The sequence below is a fragment of the Cherax quadricarinatus genome, chromosome 59, assembly GCF_038502225.1.
Source record: "Cherax quadricarinatus isolate ZL_2023a chromosome 59, ASM3850222v1, whole genome shotgun sequence".
Lineage (NCBI taxonomy): Eukaryota > Metazoa > Arthropoda > Malacostraca > Decapoda > Parastacidae > Cherax > Cherax quadricarinatus.
The window spans coordinates 13725612-13750667 of record NC_091350.1 but is presented as its reverse complement, the minus strand read 5'-3'; the positions used below and the strand labels follow the sequence as shown (position 1 = coordinate 13750667).

Genomic DNA, 25056 nt, shown 5'->3' with positions numbered 1-25056 from the left:
TGATCTCTAGGCACCATGATGGTAATGCCAGTGCAGTAGTAAGGATGAATGGGAGGGTGTTGGCACCTGGGGAAGTTGATATCCTTGGGGTGAAATTTGACTCCAAGCTGACCATGAAGAACCACATTGTAAATCTTTCAAACAAGGTAGCCAGGAATCTTTCACCACTTCGCCGTATCTTGCATCTGCTTGACAGTAAGGGTTGTAAGATTCTGTACACAGCACAAGTACGCTCACACCTTGAGTATGCTCCACTTTCTTGGTTTGCCTGGCCCCCCCCTCTCATCTGCGACTGCTTGACAGAGTAGAGAACAGAGCAAGACCTCATCTCTCGCATGGACCAGTCCTGGATAGATCTGTCATTTCAGCAGAGCCTTCAACACAGGAGGGATGTGGGCGGCCTTACTGTTATGTACAAGGCCAATATTGTCAAAGTACCACACTTGGATCCACTTTGAGGACAGCATGAAGCAAGCTTCTATTTCACAAGACGAGCAGAAAGCGGCAACTTCACTCAGGCTGTACTCTTCTCCGGAACATCACTTCATCTGAGATCATTTATCCCCAGGATGACTCGAGTATGGAACACATTCGTAAAGCTTCATGATGTCAACGAGATAGTCAGTTGGTCACATGAAAATGCTGCCCCACGGATGGCTGCAACTTCATCCTGTTCCCTACTTGTATGTCGCATAACAATAAAAATGCTTTCAAATGAGCTTATGTAGGTAACAGCTCTTAGCTTGTCAATAAAGTTAGGAATCCTTAACATGTAAATAGCTTGTCAATAAAGCTAGGGATCCTTAGCCTAACCTTGTCAAACCCTGTTAAAAAAAAAAAAAAAAAAAGTAGAAGAGTTTTCAAGTAAGGAGTTCCATACTTTTAGGCCTTTTTATATACATTGAGTTTTTTGCCACCCTGACCATGAGCCACCCTGATCATGAGCTACCCTGATCATGAGCTACTGATCTTGGACCACCCTGACCTTGAGCTACACTAACCATGGGTTACCTTTACCATGGGCCACCCGGACTGTGAGCTATACTGTTCACGGGCCACCCTTGACCATGAGCTACACTAACCATGGGCCACCCTGACTATAAGCTACACTGTTCATGGGCCACCCTGACCATGAGCTATACTAACCATGGGCCACCCTGACCATGAGCTACACTTACCACGAGCTACACTGACCACAGGCCACCTGGACCATGGGCCACCTGGACCACAGGCCACACTCTCCATGATCCACCCTGATCATGGGCTATCCTGGCCATTGGATACACAAACCAGAGGCCACACTGTCAACTGGCCCTACTAACCACTTAGGCCACTGGTCACATTGGCCATGGACCACAGTTGCCATGGACCACTGGTCAGATGGGCCACACTGGTCAAATGGGCCACACTAGTCAAATGGGCCACACTAGCTATGGACCATACTGTCCATAGGCCACACTCCACAGTGGCCACTGGCCCCATTCCACAATGGCCACACACCATACTCAATGGCCATGGGCCACACTGGCCACATTGACCACAGACTACTATAATGAGTTACACTGACAAGTTACACTGGCCACACATCACACTGGCCACACATCACACTGGCCACACATCATACTGGCCACACGTCACACTGGCCACACGTCACACTGACCACATGTCAATGGCCACATGTCACACTGTCCACGGGCCACACTGACTACAGACTACAACTATCATGAGCTTCATTGACAAGGTACACTGGCCACACGTCACACTGGTCATGGGTCACACTGGCCACATTGACCACAGACTACATCTATAATGAGCTACACTGACAAGTTACACTGGCTACACATCACACTGGCCACATGTCACACTGGCCATGGGCCACACTGACCACAGACTACAACTATCATTAGATACACTGACAAGTTACACTGGCCACGAGATACACTGACCACTGTAATTGCTTTACAGATAGTGGTAGTGAATGTCAAAGGAAATTAAATTATAAACCTGAATTTTAACCATATCTCTTTTGTGATTAAAATTTTATACTGTATAATATAAAAAGTATAATTCTGTTAATTTTTAAACAATAGTTTACTAAATGTACATAGGGGTTTTAGAAAAGCTATGTTTTTAAAAGCGTAGATAATGGCTATATATACTTGTTGAATGTGTGGCTGTTGTTACAGTAGAGACTGCTGAACATTGTCTTGCGTAATGTAGTGTTCACCTCCTCACAGTAAACTTGAATGTCACCTAAATTATTTTGGGAAAATATTATGTAGATGATGATTATGTTTCAGTGAATTTCCTTATACAAATGCAGTAACTTAGGACTTAATTAAATTGGTTAAGACTAGGAAATGAGGGGTTGTAGAAAAGTGAAAACTTTTGGCTGTACAAAGATAATCTGGATAGGAAGTAATATCCTGTTTATTATCAAAGTGACCTGTAGCCTACTGTATAAGTGAAAATGGTTACTTGTCCCTGTTCTTAGTGGTGAAGGGGCAGAGCAGTGTTTAGGGTAGTTTGTGGCAGAATTATGTAGTGGTTGTGTGAGGAGAGAAGGTTGGATGCCGCCTTGGAGTGTGTGCAGCGTTATTGTCTACATCCTGAGCAACAGTAGCTCAGCTCCCCGGGGAGGAGCCCTGCCTGGCCCAAGATGGGATAGAGACTCAGTCTTGCTCTGCTATCTCTCATTCTCCCTCTCACACCTACTAACTTCCATCCCATGTTATTCTTTAGTCTTTGTGGTGACAGTTTGACAGTGATATTACTTGAAAACACTTAAGTGGTATTACAAAAGGAATATGAATAATTTTGAAGACATTATAACATCCTTATTTTCTATTAAAATTTTTGAAACTGTGTATTATTATATTTACTTATTCGAGTTTTAATTACAGGAGAGATTGCTGATTAATGGTTTCATCTGTGTGTGTTAATCTTGTCAAAATGGTCTATTTAAAGCTTTTTAAAAATCCTAAGTGATGATCAGTTCACGGTAACTCTGATGGATCATGTGGTTTTCCAGTCAAAGGGAGTTACGTGGGTGACAGAAGACATTGCACACCACGACAACCAGCAGTACATTCGCAAGTCATACCAGAGCACAATGGATCAGAACGAGGCACTGCAGCTAGATGTGGACATACTTGATGAAAATTTAGAGTCTGTAGAAGGTGCTCAAGGGGATATCACTCTACCTTGCAATATAGATTGCACATTAGAAGAAAATATTCAAATTAAGAATGAACCATTAATTTGTAGTTCAAAAGCATCAGGACATAAACTTGAATCTGATACTGGTCAGGATCCCAAAATTCCACCAAAGAAGCCACCTCGAAAATCTCAGTTGTCTGTCCAGTCATCACTGCCAATGCAGTCGAGACAGACAGAGGTGGTTGCCATCACTAGCCATCCACGCTCGCCAGTTATCCAGACACGGTGTGTTGTGAACCCGCCTATTACTCCATCGATAATGGAGCCTGGTTCTAGAGTCTCTTCGTTTGCACCACGCTCAATTGTTTCTCGGACTGGTGGACATTCCCGAAGTAAATCTGAAAGTTTAAAAGTTGATAAACTAAATTTATTAGATACATGTAACAACTTTCAAGATCCTGCAGTAACAGTAGCATTAGGTGGTATATCCACCAGTCTGGGGACAGTATCTAGACCTAGCACAGGCTCCAGGTCTCCATCCCCTCATACTCCAAGTCCCAAGTCACCATCTCCTTGTGGCACAAGATCAAAGTCACCATCCAGATATGCTGTTAGTCCAAAGTCACCATCCTACTTACAAAAGCCAAAATCACCATCTTACTCACAGAAGTACAAGTCGCCCACTTTTCCCAAAACAGAGAAAAACACAGTGAAACCGGATGGCACTTCACGTGATACATTATATGATACATTATTTAGGAGGCGTGATTTCAGCTCTGGAAACAATGCCGAAAAATGTGATAAGTCAAGTGTGCATCAACCAGCGACAGTGCTTTATCACCAGAATGAGCAAGATCAAAAAGAAATGTACAAGGAATCAGACAACACGAAGTTATTTCCTAGAGATCGATATGATGAAATTCTAAAGGAATTAACCACCCATAGCATCATGTCAGCCCTAACACATTTTATGTCTACAGATAATGAAAGTGAAGAAATGGAAAGCTCAGCTATTGTTTCTGATTATTTGAAAGTGCCTTGTAAAAATACCGATCTAGGAGACGAAAAAGGAACAGGAAAAAAGCAACATAAAATGGGACATGAAGGATTTTTCTCTTTCCCAGTCAGTTCACAACAAAATCAGTCTCTTAGAATGAGTGTATCAAGTGGAGTGGATGGTAGACCTGCACCAAACAGTGATGCCAAATCGTTAAGTCATGTCCGAAAGTCGACGTTTATTAGTCAAGATGAGGTGGGATTCATTCTAGAAAATAAATCTCTGTCAACCATACACAGGTCGGTACCCTCAGAAGATGACAACCCCATTGTGCCAGGTCGAATTATTGATTCAGTCTCTTCACGTTCTATGAGCTGTGATCAAGGAAGTGAAATCCAGTCAGATTGGGATGAATCTGCCTTTACTGATGATGCTGAAAGCTTCTCACCTACTCAACCGTTTCATTATACCGGAAAGGATCGTGAAAGAGAGCGCAAGAGGTCACAAGATTCTGAGAAGGTAGTGCTACTACTTGTAATTGATATATTTAGCAATTTTCATCTGCCTTAGTTTCTTAATAATTTCATTTTGTTTATGAATTTTGAAATTAAAAGAATTTTTTCTTAGTCTTTTGTACTTGTGGGTGAAAATTGCTAAGTTTTATCAGTATAGATCAAAAATATTTTTACATAGCTTAACAACTGCTGCTCGCGCTTAACCAAGCCCCAACACGGCTGATGATATTTTAAGAATGTTGCTCCTTTGGAGATGCATCGCACTATGCAAGCATTTAGCAGTGAACAAGGGGTGAAATGCTTTGTACAGTACATCAGTGTCACCTCTATAGTGATCTTTCTCATGCCTCCAATCCACATGCTTTTTTATTTGAATGACTGATTTCTTTCTTGATTTTTCTTTAGTCAAGTGATCAGTCTCTCTGCTTCTTGAGCTCGCTCTGTTTGATCTTTGGTTGGTCAAGAGAAGTGTGATTATTTGAGCAGCAGGTGGGTGAGACCATAGTTTGATACCATTAAACTAGATACTTGTAAGGATTTTACTGTTTGTAACCTATGGCAATGTTTTCAAGTTCTTTTAATACATTACTATTTTATGCAGTCTCAAAAGAAATCACTTTCCCAATTTATTAAAACTATATTTTCAATACATTATATCATCACTTGTCAGTTTTGTATGGGAGTATAAATATTTACATAGGATTCGATTAAATATAAGTAACACATTGATTAACCCTTTCGCTGTCCGTCACGTAGAACTACATGTATGTCACTGAGGCTAGGGTCCCTGACATAGCTCTACATCATGAGCTAAGCTCACTTGGATAAGATATAAGCACTAAATTTTGGCTTAGATATGAGAGAATGAATCTGTGAGGCGAGTGTGTGCTGTATAAGAAAAAATCCTGCCCTACATGGTGCATAATGGGGAAAAACAAAACTGTGACCGTGTGAATGTTTTAAAATAGCAACCACAATGTTTTCTCAGATGGTTTTTGTGGTTTTATTGCCCTTTTCTTTGTATCATTTGATAGAATAGAAGATACGTTACTGAAATATAAATGATATTGATTGGTTTTAGGACTGTGAGTAGCTTGAAACTGAGCTCAAAGTTACGGAAATATTTGAATTTTGCCTGTATTTCAGAGGGTGGGTAAGGTCCACCTACAATCCCTAGTCTGTTCTCTGGGTTTTTAATAGGTCTGATTTAATTATTATATGCTGTAAGCCATGACTAATCTTTTCTGGTTATATTTTATCTAAGAAGTAGAGAAAATCTTCTATTTTTGTGTGAATAAGAATTCAAAATGGAAAGCAAGTGTAACATAGGAGAGGCCTGGGGATGTAACTGATGAACAGAGGAAAGGTTGTTTTAGTGCCAGGAATGCCTGCATTTTTTATTATGAAATCTATTTTTAAACTGACATTTTTTAATATTTTGTGAAATTGACCAATTTACTGAATTCTGATCAATTTATAGGTTAATTGAAATAGTTGAATGGGTGGTTTCTTGTACTCAATTGGCAAAATGGAAGGCATACTAGTGAAATAGTTAAGAATTTGGTTGACTGGAACAATGGAAATATCTTTAAATAGGATTCAGAGTCGGTGAAATCACCAGTGTGTAAATTGCACTAAGACTGCTAACTTTGTGCCTGCATAATTCCATGATTTTTCCATCAAATTTCATACTTTTGGTGTGTTTACCTTCAGAAAGTGCTGATTGATGGTGAAAGTGTTTCATTATTTTTTGAGTCACCCTGTCTCGGTGGGAGATAGCCGATGTATTGGAAAAAAATATAAACGTACATATTTTTGGATATTAAGAGCAAGTTTCATTTTGGGGGTCTGGACAGTGAAAGGGTTAATAAACCATGAGAATTATGGATGATTAATTAAGGCCTTAGCATTCCAATCTAAATTAGTTTTCATTTATGTTAAAGTACAGTGCAATGTTACTTTGCTATATTCAGAAATTATTGTATAAACCATAAAGATATTTAAATTATTTTTTTTGTAAATTCTGAATATATAACAAGGTAAATTTTTGGAAAGCTTATATTAAGATGAAAACTGCTCAACTTGTATACTTCTTTGTTTTTCAGTAATTGTAAATATTGTTATAGGTGTTTATATATCATTCTGGTAATTACCCTGTTTGCCAAGCACTAACATCACCACTTTACTGAGATAAATGTATATACACATAGGTGTGTATTTTTAGTGTATATAATGAGAGTTTAACCCCTGTTTTAGGAATTAAAGTTTTTCTTGACTGGTGATGTACAGGTGAAATGCACCCTTAATGACTTGCGTGCAGTTGATAGGTTGTAAACCTAATAAACCAGTTACTGCTTTCCTGTATGTATATGTTTCACTGATTTAGCCTGTGTAAAATTCTCTAGAACATTACTTTCTCTTGGATTCATCTTGTATTGTGTCTCGGCTAGATTTCTTAGCAGCCTTGTCTTTCCAGAAGATGTTGATCTCTAGTTATAGTGCAGGTTTCCTGCACATTATATTGGTTTCCTTTATATGAATTTGGTATTTCACAAGGTCCCATTACCATCAGAAATTCATTGTGCACAGCGTATATTTGCTGTTGTGATGGGTGCATTTTGCAAAATGTATTGGAAATTCCTATTATGACTAAGCTTAGTTCAGCTGCCATGGGCCTGGAATGTATCTGCAGCATAATGAAGGTCATCTATACTTGGTAAGAACCTCTGATTCAGACACTTATGTGCTGTTGACTCTAAGCCTCTGATATCATACCTCTCATTGACATATTAATGAGGAATTGACTATTTTAGACAAGAACTAATGGATATTTCTGAATATAATTTTTGCTCTGTTCATATGGCTTTTCAGAAAAAATAAGGGATACTAGTGGGACCATTTTTTTTAAATGTGACTTAGTCATTTAAGCATTAAATATCCTCTCTATAAGTGTTAGATTGTTTGTCGTCACAACCTCTGTTTGTGTAATAATGTTTAGTCACATGTATAATTAATCATTCACATGAACATTTAATAACATACCACATCACTAGTGTTCAATTTAACCAAAATGAATATGAACCTACCATACCCCTGTTTTAAACTCAAGGAAGGTACCTTGATGCTGGTGAAAGACTCTTGATCCAAATAATTTGAACTATCATCTCCTTCCTTAGATCAAACCTGATATCTTCACCCCTTTCATTTCCCAGATGGTGTATTACCCTTTAATATAACAAACATCTTAAAATAATTTGAGGGTGAATACAGTGGTACCTTGGGATATGAATTTATTTCATTCCAGAAGGCTGTTTGAGTGCCAATACCAAACAAATTTGTTCCCATAAGGAATAATGTAAATTAGATTAATCTGTTTCAGACCCCCAGAAATATACTTGCAAAAGCACTTACGTAAATACACCTACGTAATTGTTCGAGTTTTGGGCTGTTCGTAACCCGAAGTATCACTGTAGTATTTTATTTTCCTTAGTACAGTATTTAATACTGGTTTGGATATGTAGAGAGGATGGAAGGAAATAGAATGACTTCGAAAGTGTATAAATCTGTAGTGGAGGGAAGGCGGGGTAGGGGTTGGCCTAGGAAAGGTGGGAGGGAGGGGGTAAAGGGGGTTTTGTGTGCGAGGGGCTTTGACTTCCAGCAAGCATGCGTGAGTGTGTTAGATAGGAGCGAATGGAGACAAATGGTTTTTAGGACTTGATGTGCTGTTGGAGTGTGAGCAAGGGATTCAGGGAAACTGACAGGCCAGATTTGAGTCCTAGAGATAGGAAGTACAGTGCTGGCACTCTGAAGGAGGGGTGTTAATGTTGCAGGTTTATAACTGTAGTGTAAGCACACCTCAGGCAAGGCAGTGATGAAGTGAATGATGAAAGTTTTTCTTTTTCGGGCCACCCTGTCATGATGAGAGAGAGCCGATGTGTTAATAAAAAAAAAATAACTTGGGTATCCCTTAATTTTTTTTTTCTAACAAAATTTCAATATAAATATATGGTAAAACTTTGGTTGCAATGCTTATAGTTGTAGATGACAAGGAAGCCAGGCTTACATTTAACCTTACAAATGATTGTTGTTAATGAATTTAGATTGTTGACTAAGGTTAGTTTATGGAGTACAGTTGGTAAACTAATTAAATGATGTGTCAGCCATCTCAGTAAATCTGTCTTGCAACCAAAATTTTTGAAGTTCCCTGCTCATTCAAATTTTTCTTCAGAAACCTTAATTGTAATTTTTTTTTTCATATACAAGTTCCTTGCATTTATCAGTATGAGTTATTTTGGTAGTGTCTGTCATCCAGCTAACTTTTTCTCTGCATCTGACACTCCCAGCCAGTGTTTCAAGATATAGATATGTTAGTCTAATAACCTAAATAAATACCCATCTTAGTACATGAAAAAAAAGGACCTTTGGTTTTAGAGATGTGGAAGACCTCGGTCTAAAGACCATAAGCTTTACCAAACAGCTCATGATATAATTAAGACCAGCATCACGAGAAATTTTCCCATTTCTTCTGATGAACAAAATACCACAACCACTGTACCAATGACAGTAACAACAAAAGTGATTAGATCTTTGAACATTTGTAAACAAAAAAGGTGTAGTCAGTACCTCGGAGAAGGTTTGAATATTTGCAAATTTTGGCAGTGCTCGATAACATTATGGCTCTTTGAATACTATAGAGATGCTGAGGAAGATTACACATTAATCATTATGCACTACTGTTCACTTTTATATAAAATAATTTTCTTAATGTATATTGTATTCCTTTTGAGTGTTGAAGCCAAGGTTACTTCTTTCTTTACTCCCTATTATCATTATTGATGTTATTTAACACACCAGCCATCTCCCACCAAGGCAGAGTGATCCAAAATAGTAGAAATTAAAGTTTTTCTTTTCACATTTAATAATTTATATAGGGAAGGGGTTACTATCCCTTTGCTCCCAGCATTTTAGTTGCATCTTATGACACGCATAGCTTACTGAGGAAGGATTCTTCTCCACTTCCCCAGGAAAATTATTATTAAATTATTTTCCTCTGTTCCTTACTCTTTCTACATTTACTCTTGCTATTCACTCCTACTTCCCATTTCTTATACAGTGGTCCCCTGCTGTTCAGCGACCACAACTTTCGTGAAATCCAACTTTCGGCAATTTTTTTTTTTTTTTTTTTTTTTTTTTTTTTGCCAAAATTTAGCTTCCGCGGTTCATGATTGGCCTTGTGATTCGGCGACCATCCGGTACATGTCCACTGTAAGTGCGCACGCAAAGCCAGTCTCCCGCACCACTCACACTCAGTGTGCCATTGTTTACCAGCGAGTGACCATCACTCCACGGGTTCATACGATACATTTCATAATAATCCATTGTTTTTTGTGCTTGCAACTGCTAAATAAGCAACCATGAGAGAGGGGATAATGTGCCTTCTGCAGTGATTCAGTGATTCTATGATATGTACGATACTAAAGCAGCAGGTATCGATATAGGCTATAGTGCCAGCCAGCAATAAAGTGTAGAACTAACAGTGTAGCAAGTAGTTAAGCGATTAAGCAATAGAAAAACGACATGAAAGTAACTCTCCAATGTTGTTGGTGTATAGGGCCAATGAACATACGCTGCCCTGCTATTTTCCACCACCCTAAACTTCTGCCAGCATCTCCTCCATCAAACTAACTAATTAGACTAACATCTCCAAGGTAAGTGTAAATATTTCTTTTTTATAAATTAAAATGTAAGTATTTCTTATTTATAATTTAAAATGCACATAAATATTTCTTATTTATAAATTACATATATTGTGAATAGTGTTGGTGGCTTCTGCTGCCACCTCCACCACCACTAATATGTACAGCTTCTCTGTGGCCCTTATAAACCCAACAACAACACTTCCACCACTTACTCCTCACATTATGACATATTTTATTCATTCTAGAGTATATATCATGTTTCTATGTTATTAATATTGTTTATTATGTCATATTAGATGAATTGTGATAGATAAATAAGCTGTAGAGATTATATTAGCGTCATATTGAAGCATAATAAACTCGTCTCCTCCTCCCCTCCTACATGTCTTCCATACACCAACAAGAGTCAGTAAAGGTAAGTGTGATGTTAAATGTTTATTTATCAATTTTATTAGTGTTTTATATTTATTTGTCATTGCTTTCTGTATGTAAATCTATATTTAATCTTTAAAAAATTATTTTTTTGTGAATACTTTTGGGTGTCTGAAATGGATTAATTGGACTTCCATTATTTCTTATAGGGGAAAATGGATTCACCAATCGTGAATTTCACCATTTGGCAGGCTCTCTTTAACGGATTAATCATGAAACTTGGGGGTCCACTGTACTTTGTCTCTCCTCCCACTTATCCATGGTATACCCATACTTCTTGCTTTTATCTCCTTCACAACTCCCTTTTTACCTTCACTCGCTTTGTACCTTCCCCACCTCCCTTTGTTTTCGTCTACATCAATAAAGACAATTCCAACTACTACGTTATGGAAAACTGGAGGAGATAATAACTAGAACTGAATATACTACTAACTCTAATCGTACAATAGAGTGGAAAAGTAATGTGAAGGACCTGGGAGTGGTAATGTCTGAGGATCTCGCTTTCGAAGATCACAACAGTGCCACTATCATGTCTGCGAAGAAAATGATAGGATGGATAATGAGAATGTTCAAAACAAGAGATACCATGCCAGTGATGATCCTTTTTAAATCACTTGTTCTCTCTAGGCTGGAATATTGCTGTACATTAACATCTCCATTCAAAGCAGGTGAAATTGCAGATCTAGAGAATCTACAGAGAACCTTTACTGCACATATAAGTTCTGCAAACACCTTTGACTTGTACTTGCTGGAGTGCAGGCAAGAGAGATACATCATAGTCTAGACTTAAAAAATCCTAGAAGGAATGGTCCCGAATCTGGACACACAAATCACTTTCTACAAAACCAAAAGACTGGGCAGACCGTGCAAAATACCCCCAATGAAAAGTAGGGGTACCATTGGTACACTAAGAGAAAATGCACCAGACATAAGGGAAATTACCAATAGACCCCTGGCTACCTTCGAGGAGGAGCTGGACAGATATTAAAGTTGGTGCTGGATCAGTCAGGCTGTGGTTTGTATGTTGGACTATGTGTGGCCAGCAGTAACAGCCTGTTGATTAGGCCCTGATCCACTGGGAGGCCTGGTCAAGGACTGGACCGTGGGGGCGTTGATCTACCTTCCAGGTAGACTCCAGGTAGGTTCTTAAATTTCTTCCCCATTTCGCACTTTAGTTTACACTTTAACTCTTAAAGTGTCCAAAAGTAGATCAGTGTTTTCAATGCCAGCACTCCAAATATTTTTGGAAAAAAAAAAAAAAAAAAGTTTAAATGAAGAGGGCAATATTCTACACATAATAAGATAAAAAAAAATTTGGGTCAATACTTACCGAGATATAAGCCCGCGAAGCTGGTGCTGAACGCTCAGGTAATGGCAAGATGGAGTGCTGCCTCTTGCAGAAATGTTGATTTTTTTTTTTTTTTTAATTTTCGTAGTTTTTATGTTATAATTATGGCCTATTGCGCCAAATTTAAAGGCAGGAAAAGTAAAATGTTAATCTACATTTGGAGCACTAGCGGTAACAACATAGGTCTACGTTTGACACTAAGGGTTAACCCCCCTATTATTATTTCTCTCTCTCTCTCTCTCTCTCTCTCTCTCTCTCTCTCTCTCTCTCTCCTTGTCCTGTCTTGCCTTCTCCTTGTCCTTCACTTTCTCCACTTCTGTATTTTCTTCAGGCTGCTTTCTCTTCTTCCTTCTCTTCTTCCACATCCTCTACACATTCTTCTGCCTTTTCTTTCCCTTGCCTTGTTATTTATCAGCTTGACAAGTTTTCCTGGAAGCAAGTTTCATTTTTGTACACAATATAAATATTGCTGCTCTGATATGTTTCTATGCTGTACACACTGACCTGTGTTAACCTATTCTCTACCTCAAATGTTTTATAGATGTACATTGTTTTTGGAAGTAAGAGAAATGTATTTGTCTTTAGTATAGACCCTGGTTGTTATTTAAAAGTATTTAAGTGTATATAGAAAAATGTGCATGTGAAAAATGACATTGAATGATGATTCTAATATTTAGGTCTTTAAAACTTCTTACATAATTAACTTGAGTAGATTTATAGTGAGTATTCATACTGATAATCGTATTTGTTGTTATTGACTTTTTACAACTTTGAAGAAATGATAGTTATGTTATACAGCCTCTCCTCACTTAACGATGGAGTTCCATTCCTAAGACCAAGTCGATAAATGAATTTGTTGCTAAGTGAGGAGCATACTATAATGGTAGTGGGTTTGTGTCGACCATCTTTGATGTTGTTTTAATGTCACCTTTACACCATTTCTGGTATATTTTTAAATGTTTATACAGTAGTGTACTGTATATTATAATAAACAGTATAGAGGAAATCGGCTCTAATATACATTGTTTAAGTGTGCATACTGGTCAGAGAGCCCGCCGTAAGTCTGAGTCGTCAGTAAGCGAGTACGTCCCTAAGTGAGGAGAGGCTGTATATTAATATATTGTACAGTCCTGTATATAGATTTCTTTATACGTATGTAGTTTTTGTGTGATCACGAGTGTACATGCACATGTATACAATGTATGCATTCACACAAATATACACATGAATAGAAATTTACATAGCACACAAATTTGCACATGCTCACATTATGAAGTGACAGATGTATAACTTATTTACAAATTTCTTTATGCAGTACAAAATAGTGTAGTTTACATGTAATGAAATACTGGTAGGCACAAAAAAAAGCCATTAGTATGCAAAGCATTTTGGGCAAGCTATTACTAATGCTTGAAGACTACTTAAGATTTAGTCATAGACTATTAAGTAGGATTTCTTATGAAGTTAATTGCAATCATATGTACAATAAGAAAGGTAGCTAATGAACAAATGGTACAGTTTCAAAAGCATGACATATTATTTCGAACTGATTCACGGATCTTCAGTTTTGTGGAGTAATTGAATAGTGATGGTGAAGATACAGGACGTTAGTTACTGTAGAAATATAATGAGACAAGATGTGTAACCAATTTTTTATGAGAGTTGCAAGAAGACCAGAAGAACAGGGACACAATTAGATGACATGGTTTTGTTTGACATAATGTATTGCTGTTTTAGTTATGTCAGGGAGACGAATTTAATAAAGATGTCATGTAATTAAAATGATAGAAAACTTTAAAATGGGCCACTTGAAAAATATAGGATGTGTGATAAAATACTGCAAGAGTTAGACAGTGATAGATCTAGTTATAGGTACAAACAATTTTTTTCCAGAAGCTTGCACAAGTGCAGTCTGAGAAACATGTGGGCTCTGCTGGCAGCAGTGTGTATCCTTCCAGTATATGATTCACTCTGAGTGAGAATAAATGAACATTACTTGTAAATAAAGAAAAAAAAGAAAGCACACATTACGAGCATTTTCAATAATTGGAAATGTACATACAAGGCACTCCAAGCAAGAAATCTACAAGCAACATGGGTAAAAAACACTGTAGGCATTCCACCCACTAAAGCAACCTTTCTTATGTTTATTTCTCACATTCCCAGGCCTTTATTACATAACACTTGCCCTCCATTTTGAATTAGTCACAAAAAAAAAAAAAGAAATTTTACCTTATTTCTCTGCTTAATAAAATATAAATAAGAATGATTGGTCATAAAACAGACCATGATGGAGGGACTTGTACTCTTCCTCAGGAAAATCACCAAAAATTTAATATTCCTGCCATTTTGAGACCAATTTTCATCTATTTCTAATCAAAAGCCGACCAAAATTGTGTCTGTATCACTACTATATGTTCCATTCTGTCATTGATACCAAGAAACAGCAAATAAAATCATGAAAACCTTCCCAAAACCTGACTCAAAAATGCTGTTTTCAACCAAACTCTTGGTTAGAGGTTAGTTGTTCTCGTCATGGACTGTGTGGTGCAGGATTTTATTTTTTATTACTATGTACACCCACTGCACAGACCCATTTTCTCATGTCTAGGCCAAAATTTTCCTGTCACAGCATAATTGAGGATTCTATGATTAAGAACATCTTCGCACCCATTGGCAACAATGTTGGTCTGATCTGCTCTATAACAAACTTCATTCTATTAAACCTAGTATAGGTTACTGGCCGTCTTCTTGTCATCAATGTCGAGGTTGGGAGACTACTCTCTCCTGTCTTTGCATCAGCCACACTCGTCTTACTCATGGGTATCTCATGGAGTGGCGCCCTATTCCTCTTTGTGAGAATTGTCAGGTTCCATTATCTGTTAGCCACATTCTGTTGGACTGTCCACTCTATCAACGAGCACACAGAATTTACCTCTAGTGTCGTCTCCGCTCTGCTGCTCTTTCTTTACCTTCCCTTCTTGCTGATGGACCTGCCTTTAATCCGAACTCTCTCATTGACTTTTTGACAGCAACTGATTTACTCCACAAACTCTGATGATGATACCTTTAGCACACCCCTCAGCCCTTTCTACCTCAGTCTCTTGCTACCCTCTACCCGTGCGCTATCCACTGCCCCGCTGTTCTCCATACCCTACTAATCATCCCTTCCCCTCTTGCTACCCGATACCCTCACATCCTTCCCTGCCCTGCCCTTCTGGTTTAGCGCTTCTGTTTGATTATAATAATAATATGATTAAGAGGCTCTGTGAGAAACATTGAAAAGGTTAAAGAAGTTTTACTTCTTTTGCTTAGTTCTTGCTTGGAATGCCTCATATGGATTACTCGTGAGTTAAAAAATAAACTAAAAAATTGAAAATTAAAAATTCATTCTTGACTGCTAGAAGGTAAAGAAGAGTAAATATAAGCATAATTATGGGCTTGTGTAGGAAATAAATACAGTACTATACTTGAACCCAATCTTTGTATCAAATGTATCTTTGGGAAATAAATAAATTATTACTGTATTATGAGATATAAAAAGCTATGACAAAATACATAAAAATTTCTTAGCACAGTCAATAGGAAGAACAGACACAGTTCTAGATTGTGGTTGTGTGATGGAATGGACTCAGAGAGGAGGTAGTATATATTATAATAGAAACTTTAAGATAATTACATGCCAGATTATATACAGTAGGGCCCCACTTTATGGCGTTTTGCTTTACGGAGTTCTGCTGATAAAGACATTTCAAAGTATGACCAAAACTTGCTATATAGCTTCCCGTCTTTTTAATGCGGTCACCGCGTCCCACTTGGTTTGTTTACATTCTCCATGAGCACGACTCTCCATTATGTCAATCTACCTGTTTGGAAACTTTCCAAAATTTCAAGTGTTTTAAAATTATTTCATATATATACGGTGGACCCCCGCCTTACGATGGCATCGCGTTACGTTAAATCCCCCATACGATACATTTTAACGCAAAAATTTTGCCTCGCCTCAGGCGATTCATCCGGGACGCGTCCCACGCGTGGCCTCAGCTGCCCAGTGTGTGCCAGTGTTTACAAGCCAGCTAGTGCGGTCGCATCCACGCATACATTCGGTACATTACATATTATCACAGTGTTTTTAGTGATTGTAGCTGCAAAATAAGTCGCCATGGGCCCCAAGATTAAGGAAATGTGTGGAAAGTAGCTTGCAGTGCAAACCTTTATGGATGAAAATCACCCTCTCACAGCTATTGCAAGCCGTGCTGGTGACTGTGACAATGACTATTTGTGAACTACTTTAGACAAATCATATAGGAACAAGAGGTACAGAGCTCTATTTACAGATATGTTGTGTGACAGAGGTCCAGTGACTCTCAAGTTGGTCCTAGTGGCATTTAAAGAAGAAGGGAAGTAACCCCGGAAAAGGACTTGATACCTCAAGTCCTAATGGAAGGGGATTCCCCTTCTAAATAACAACTCCCATCCCATCAATCATCACCAGATCTTCAATGAAGGTAAGTGTCATGTATTCTATTCTTAGTAGAGTATTAACTGTGCATGTCTTCTTCAGTTTGTGTGTATTAAAATTAATATTTCATGTGGTAAATTTTTTTTTTTTTTCATACATTAGGTCGGCCTAGGAAAGGTTGGAGGGAGGGGGTAAAGGAGGTTTTGTGTTCGAGGGGCTTGGACTTCCAGCATGCATGCGTGAGCATGTTTGATAGGAGTGAATGGAGACAAATGGTTTTTAATACTTGACGTGCTGTTGGAGTGTGAGCAAAGTAACATTTATGAAGGGGTTCAGGGAAACCGGCAGGCCGGACTTGAGTCCTGGAGATGGGAAGTACAGTGCCTGCACTCTGAAGGAGGGGTGTTATGTTGCAGTTTAAAAACTGTAGTGTAAAGCACCCTTCTGGCAAGAGTGATGGAGTGAATGATGGTGAAAGTTTTTCTTTTTCGGGCCACCCTGCCTTGGTGGGAATCGGCCAGTGTGATAAAAAAAAAAAAAATTGGGGTGTCAAGAACAGATTAATTTGATTTCCATTATTTCTTATGGGGAAAATTAATTCACCTTACAATAATTTCGGCATACGATGAGCTCTCAGGAACAGATTAATATTGTAAGGTGGGGGCCCACTATACTCTGATAATTATACTTGTGTGTACCTATACCTAAATAAACTTGCACACTGTGCTGGTGTGCAGGTACACATTAAAATCACCAAGAGAGTCTTATTAGTTTTGAGGACACCATTGTAATAATAATTTTTTTTTTTTTTTTAACAAGTCGGCCGTCTCCCACCGAAGCAGGGTGACCCAAAAAAGAAAGAAAATCCCCAAAAAGAAAATACTTTCATCACCATTCAACACTTTCACCTCACTCACACAATCACTGTTTTTGCAGAGGTGCTCAGAATACAACAGTTTAGAAGCATATATAAAGATATAACATATCCCTCCAAATTGCCAATACAGTATTCCAAACCCCTCCTTTAAAGTGAAGGCATTATACTTCCCATTTCCAGGACTCAAGTCCGGCAATATAAAAATAACCAGTTTCCCTGAATCCCTTAACTAAATATTACCCTGCTCACACTCCAACAGCTCGTCAGGTCCCAAATACCATTTGTCTCCATTCACTCCTATCTAACATGCTCACGCACGCTTGCTGGAAGTCCAAGCCCCTCACCCACAAAACCTCCTTTACCCCCTCCCTCCAACCTTATCGAGGACAACCCCTACCCCGCCTTCCTTCTCCTACAGATTTATGCGAATAATAATAATACTCACTAATAATCACCTAGGTGCATTAAATATCGTATATTATGTTAATATAAAGATTTTCATTAATCCATGATATTTTTTTCAAAATTATATAATAAATATGTTACGTAACATATAAATGTGGTGAATACACCCCACTGTGGAATAAATTAACATATATATGAGATATTAAGTGTAGATGAACGAGTGTCGACCATAACCAGATGTGTTCATCTGTTTGTTTACATCGTCCGTGGCTACTCTCTCGTTCACTAATTCTCTCTCTCATTTATTCGTTTTACTTTGTTTACTTGCCTCTCACCCTACATTAAGACTACAAATATTTTAAGGTAATTAATGAATGTACTGTACAGTGGACCCCCGACTTAAGATATTAATCCGTTCCTGAGAGCACATCGTAAGATGAAATTATCGTAAGCCGAATTAATTTTTCCCATAAGAAATAATGGAAATCAAATTAATCCGTTCAAGACACCCAAAAGTATGAAATTTTTTTTTTTTTACCACATGAAATATACATTTTCCTACACACAAAAAGGATACATGCACAATATATGTTGTGCATGTACTAGTGTACTAAATGAAGAATAAATGACACTTACCTTTATTGAAGATGTAGTGATGAGACAGTGTGTCCTGGGAGTGCCTTTTCCTGCTAAGTAATGTAGGTCCTGTTTGGCATTTTCTTCCAGAACAAGCCTTATCATACTGTGTATGCCACTACGATTCTTAAATCTCTCAAACCAACCTTTGCTGGCCTTAAATTCACCAATATGAGCACTAGTTCCAGGCATTTTTTTCCTGTTCACCTGGGTGTTAGTCGAATGGTGTGGGTTGCATCCTGAGGGACAAGATTAAGGATCCCAATGGAAATAAGTTAGACATTCCTTGATGACACACTGACTTTTTTGGGCTATCCTGGGTGGCTAACCCTCTGGGATTAATTGTTTCATGGTATTCTCAATAAGCCACACCAATAACAGTCTCTCTACATCTTCGAGTAGTACAGCTGACCATGGTGAAGCAGCACCCGACTGTGGTGCAGCAGCAGCTGACCGTGGTGCAGCAGCAGCTGAGCGTGGTGCAGCAACAGCTGATGGTGCTGCAGCAGCAGCAGCTGACGGTGCTACAGCAGTAGCAGCAGCTGATGGCGCTACAGCAGCAGCAGCTGACGGTGCTACAGCAGCAGCAGTAGCAGCAGCAGCTGACGGTGCTACAGCAGCAGCAGCAGCAGCTGACCATGGTACAATAGTATTTCGATAGTATTTCTCACCCTTTTTACCACAGGGTTGGCACTAGAAGCTTTCTTTGGGCCCATGGTGGCTTATTTAGCAGTTTCAAGAACTAAAAACACTGGAATAATACAAAATTTATTGAATGTATGCGTGCAACTGTCCGCCCCAGGTTGTAAACAATGTCACACTAGCTCAGTTGAGGCACTCAGGCCAGATGGACCAGACGGCTGCATTTGGGACGAATGATGTAAGTTGAGTTTTTCAATCGTAGGTCCGGGTCAAATTTTTACACTGACAAGCATCATAAGTTGGTTTTAACGTAGATTGAGGACATCATAAGTCGGGGGTCCACTGTATATGCATTTTATCACTCTGGGACACTTTAAATGTCATAGTATATTACGTGCGGGTAGGGTGAGGTGTGCTGATGTGTCTAGCTACCATATCTCCCACACCTGAGTTCCTACAAAAAATTATGACTCGCCTCTCACCCTTCATTAAGACTATATATATTTTAAGGTAAGTAATGGGTGTTTGGCAGGAAAGAGTAAGGTTATGAGGATAAAAAGATTAGGTGATGAAAGATTGGATATCAGATTGGAGGGAGAGAGTATGGAGGAGGTGAATGTATTCAGATATTTGGGAGTGGACGTGTCTGCGGATGGGTCTATGAAAGATGAGGTGAATCATAGAATTGATGAGGGGAAAAGGGTGAGTGGTGCACTTCGGAGTCTGTGGAGACAAAGAACTTTGTCCTTGGAGGCAAAGAGGGGAATGTATGAGAGTATAGTTTTACCAACGCTCTTATATGGGTGTGAAGCATGGGTGTTGAATGTTGCAGCGAGGAGAAGGCTGGAGGCAGTGGAGATGTCATGTCTGAGAGCAATGTGTGGTGTGAATATAATGCAGAGAATTCGTAGTTTGGAAGTTAGGAGGAGGTGCGAGATTACCAAAACTGTTGTCCAGAGGGCTGAGGAAGGGTTGTTGAGGTGGTTCGGACATGTGGAGAGAATGGAGCGAAACAGAATAACTTCAAGAGTGTATCAGTTTGTAGTGGAAGGAAGGCGGGGTAGGGGTCAGCCTAGGAAAGGTTGGAGGGAGGGGATAAAGGAGGTTTTGTGTGCGAGGGGCTTGGACATCCAGCAGGCATGCGTGAGAGTGTTTGATAGGAGTGAATGGAGACAAATGGTTTTTAATACTTGACGTGCTGTTGGAGTGTGAGCAAAGTAACATTTATGAAGGGGTTCAGGGAAACCGGCAGGCCGGACTTGAGTCCTGGAGATGGGAAGTACAGTGCCTGCACTCTGAAGGAGGGGTGTTAATGTTGCAGTTTAAAAACTGTAGTGTAAAGCACCCTTCTGGCAAGACAGTGATGGAGTGAATGATGGTGAAAGTTTTTCTTTTTCGGGCCACCCTGCCTTGGTGGGAATCGGCCAGTGTGATAATAAAAATAAATAAAAATTATCTGGCATTTATATTCATTTATAATGGAAAAAAATGGTGCTCCACTTTCCGATGATGTCTGCTTTCTGGCAGTAGCCTGGAACCTGACCTGCCATATAAGTGGGGCCCTACTGTACTGTGAAATTGGAAATGGCTAACATTGTTCAAATATTTTAAACTTACTGCACAATTTTTTTTTAAATGAGTAATAGAATGCACACAAATGTACACACAAAAATGTACTCCTATTGAGAGAGATTCTGCTAAAATGTTATTAGAGAAAAAAAATATTTTTGCAAAGAAACAGTAAAAGTTCTTGAGAGTGGTAGGAAGAGAGACCATCTAGTACTGATAACTTCATAAAACATCATAAAAGGGTATGAGGCAATAGAGAATTGTCTAATCTGGGCAGAGTTTTTTTTTTTACCGAGTTACGTCAGGTGTGCAGAACCGTTCTCCCACTGTTCACTTCTTAATTAAGCCTCGACAAATTGAGATGCCCACAGTCTGAGTTAGAAGCAACTGGCTTTCCTCCCACAACTGCACAAATAACCACTACAATATGTATATAGAAAAAAGCTGATGTTTGGTGTCCTGACCATTCATAAACCCAGTGGGGCAGAAAAAATGAGAATACTAATTTCAAATAAAGGATTAGTGGGAATTTGTCGCTGATATTCATAGAGCATGTGATAGCGGTCATACTGGATGACTCTGAGAATTGATGTACTAAAGTAATATATTTTTGAAGGAATTTCAGTACTATTTAGAAGTGAATGTGTTCAGATATTTAGAAGTAGATTAGTCAGCAGATAGGTTTATGAAGGATGAGGTTAACCATGGAATTGATGAAGGAAAAAAGGTGAGGGATGTGTTGAGGTATCTGTGGAGACAAAAATCATTATCCAGGGATGCAAAGAAGGGAATGTGTGAGAGTATAGCGGTACCAATACTCAAATGTGGGTGTGAAGCATGAGTTGTGGCTGCAGCGAGGAGGAGGCTGGAGGCAGTGGGAACGTCGTGTGGGGCAGTGTGTGGTGTAAGTATTATGCAGAAAATTTATAGTATGGAAATTAGGAGGAGGTGTGGAGTTACTAAAAGTATTATTCAGAGGGCTGAAGAGGAGTTGAGGTGGTTTGGTCATTTAGAGAGGATAGAGCAAAATAGAATGATTTGGAGGGTGTATAAATGTGTAGTGGAGGAGGGGTAGGGGTCGTACTTGGAAAGGATGGGGTGAGGGGGTGAAAGAGGTTTTGTGCGCAAGGGGCCTGGGCATGCAGCAGGCATGTATGAGCATGTTAGACGAGTGAATGGAGACGAATGGTTTTTGGGACCTGACAAGCTGTTGGAGTGTGAGTAGGGTAATATTTTGTGAAGGGATTCAGGGAAACTGGTTAGCTGGACTTGAGTCCTGGAGGTGGTAGGTACAATTCCTGCACTTTAAAGGATGGGTTGGGAATATTGGCTGTTTGGAGTGACATCTAAACTGTCATTTCTGGGCACCTCTTCAAAGACAGTGATTGTGTGTGAGTGATGGTGAAAGTGTTGAATGATGATGAAAGTGTTTCTTTTTTTTTGGGTCACTCTGCCTCGGTGGGAGATGGCCGGTGTGTTAAAAAAAAAAAATCCCTCATAGCCTGATCTAGCAAATGATTTATAAGGCACACACTAACTAGTGACTGAGTGGTAAAATGAATGTTAGTATGTACCAGAGTCTAATTCTATCAAACTTTTGAAGGAATTTCAGTGTTTAACACCAATATTTTGTCTCGTAACATTACCTAACACACACTTTACATTCTACATGTAAACTGTACTTTGCAGGTAGTTTGTCTGTCCTAAATGTTGTCCATACCATGGGCTTTTCAGAAAAGTTTTATCTTGCACGCGTGTTTTTTTTTTTTTTTTTTTTTAAATTAAGTATTGAATTTGTAGACTATCATTTTCTTTTGTAAAATTTACCCTTGAAATTTTCCTTTATTTTCATGTTTAGTTTTATCAGCTAAACCTCAGCTTCAGAAAGTCTCCAAACACATTATAGTCAAGCTTTCTGTTTCACCAATAACATTGACATTGAACTAGTTTATTGTAAAAGCCAAGAGGAATGAACCATGACTTTTATTTATATAATAGTTACAATATTGCACTTTACAGTTATTAATGCATTTGTTCTGAACAACAGGGCTGGTGAAAATCACTCATGGGTAAAAGGTGTATTATTAAACTGTTTATTAATTGAAACCAAATACAGTGGGCCCCTGCCTAACGTTGGCATCACATAACGTTAAATCCGCGTAGCGATACATTTTATCACTAAAATTTTGCCTCACATAGCACTAAAAAACTCGCTCAACGCGATTTGTCCGAGACGCGTCTATGTGCGGCCTGAGCCAGCCTCACTTGTTCCGCCGGTGGCATTGTTTATAAGCCAGCCTCCGCGGTAACATCCAAGCATAAAATCAGAACATTTCGTATTATTACAGCGTTTTTAGTGATTTCACCTGCAAAATAAGTGACCATGGGCCCCAAGAAAGCTTCTAGTGCCAACCCTACAGGAATAAGGTGAGAATTACTATGGAGATGAAGAAAGAGATCATTGCTAAGTATGAAAGTGGAGTGCGTGTCTCCGAGCTGGCCAGGTTGTATAGTAAACCCCAATCAACCATCGCTACTATTGTGTCCAAGAAAATGGCAATCAAGGAAGCTGTTCTTGCCAAAGGTGCAACTTTGTTTTCGAAACAGAGATCGCAAGTGATAGAAGATGTTAATAGACTGTTATTGGTGTGGATGAACGAAAAACAGATAGCAGGAGATAGCATCTCTCAAGCGATCATAAGTGAAAAGGCTAGGAAGTTGCATGAGGATTTAATTAGAAAAATGCCTGCAACTAGTGATGATGTGAGTGAATTTAAGGCCAGCAAAGGTTGGTTTGAGAGATTTAAGAAGCGTAGTGGCATACATAGTGTGATAAGGCATGGTGAGGCTGCCAGTTCGGACCACAAAGCAGCTGAAAAATATATGCAGGAATTCAAGGAGTACATAGACAGTGAAGGACTGAAACCTGAACAAGTGTTTAATTGTGACGAAACAGGCCTGTTTTGGAAGAAAATGCCAAGTAGGACCTACATTACTGAGGAGGAAAAGGCACTCCCAGGACATAAGCCTATGAAAGACAGGTTTACTTTGTTAATGTGTGCCAATGCTAGTGGTGATTGCAAAGTGAAGCCTTTATTAGAGTATCACTCTGAAACTCCCTGAGCATTCAGGCAAAAGAATATCCTCAAGGCTAATTTGTGTGTGCTGTGGAGGGCAAACAGTAAGGCATGGGTCACTAGGGACTTTTTCTATGACTGGTTGCACCAAGCATTTGCCCCCAATGTGAAAAATTACCAACTGAAAAGAAATTAGACTTGAAGTGCCTCCTGGTGTTGACAATGCCCCTGGTCATCCTACAGACTTGGCAGAGCAACTTTGTGGGGACATGAGCTTCATTAAGGTCAAGTTTTTGCCTTCTAATACCACTCCTCTCCTTTATCCATTGGACCAGCAGGTTATTGCAAGCTTCAAAAAACTGTACAGAAAAGCTCTGTTTGAAAGGTGCTTTGTAGTGACCTCAGAAACTCAATTGACTCTAAGAGAGTTTTGGAGAGATCACTTTAATATCCTCAATTGTGTAAACCTTATAGGTAAGGCTTGGGAGGGAGTGACTAAGAGGACCTTGAACTCTGCTTGGAAGAAACTGTGGCCAGAATGTGTAGACCAAAGGGATTTTGAAGGATTTGAGGCTTACACTGAGAGGTGTATGCCAGTTGAGGAATCAATTGTGGCATTGGGGAAGTCCTTGGGGTTGGAGGTTAGTGGGGAGGATGTGGAAGAGTTGGTGGAGGAGGACAATGAAGAACTAACCACTGATGAGCTGCTAGATCATTTTCAACAGCAAGAGGGCAGACCTAAGGAAACTGCTTGGGAGGAGGGGATAGAGAAATTGAAGAAGTTGCCTACTTCAAAGATTAAGGAAATCTGTGCAATGTGACTTGAATTGCAAACCTTTATTGATGAAAATCACCCTCAGACAGCTGTTGCTAGCCTTGTTGGCAACCTGTACACTGACAATGTTGTGAACCACTTTAGGAAAGTCATAAAGGAACGAGAGGTACAGACCTCTATGGACAGATATGTTGTGCGGCAGAAGTCCAGTGACTCTGAAGCTGGTCTTAGCGGCATTAGAAGAAGGGAAGTAACTCCAGAAAAGGACTTGACACGTCAAGTCCTAATGGAAGGGGATTCCCCTTCTCAACACACTCCCTCCTCCCATCCTTTCAATCATCACCAGATCTTCAATAAAGGTAAGTGTCATGTATTCTATTCTTAGTAGAGTATTAACTGTGCATGTCTTCTTCAGTTTGTGTGTATTAAACTTAATATTTCTTGTGGTAAAAATTTTTTTTTT

The 25056-nt window shown here is 39.1% G+C and overlaps 1 protein-coding gene across 4 annotated transcripts in view; it reads left to right on the top strand.

Moving 5' to 3' along the window:
* The window catches only part of LOC128698737 (uncharacterized), a 110235-nt gene that overhangs the window by 64293 nt on the left and 20886 nt on the right, over positions 1-25056 (top strand). For all 4 annotated transcript variants that reach the window (XM_070097753.1, XM_070097752.1, XM_070097755.1 and 1 more), the window contains one exon: positions 3032-4675. In XM_070097753.1, the coding sequence (XP_069953854.1) occupies positions 3032-4675 (1644 nt within the window). The remainder of the gene's footprint in view (positions 1-3031; positions 4676-25056) is intronic.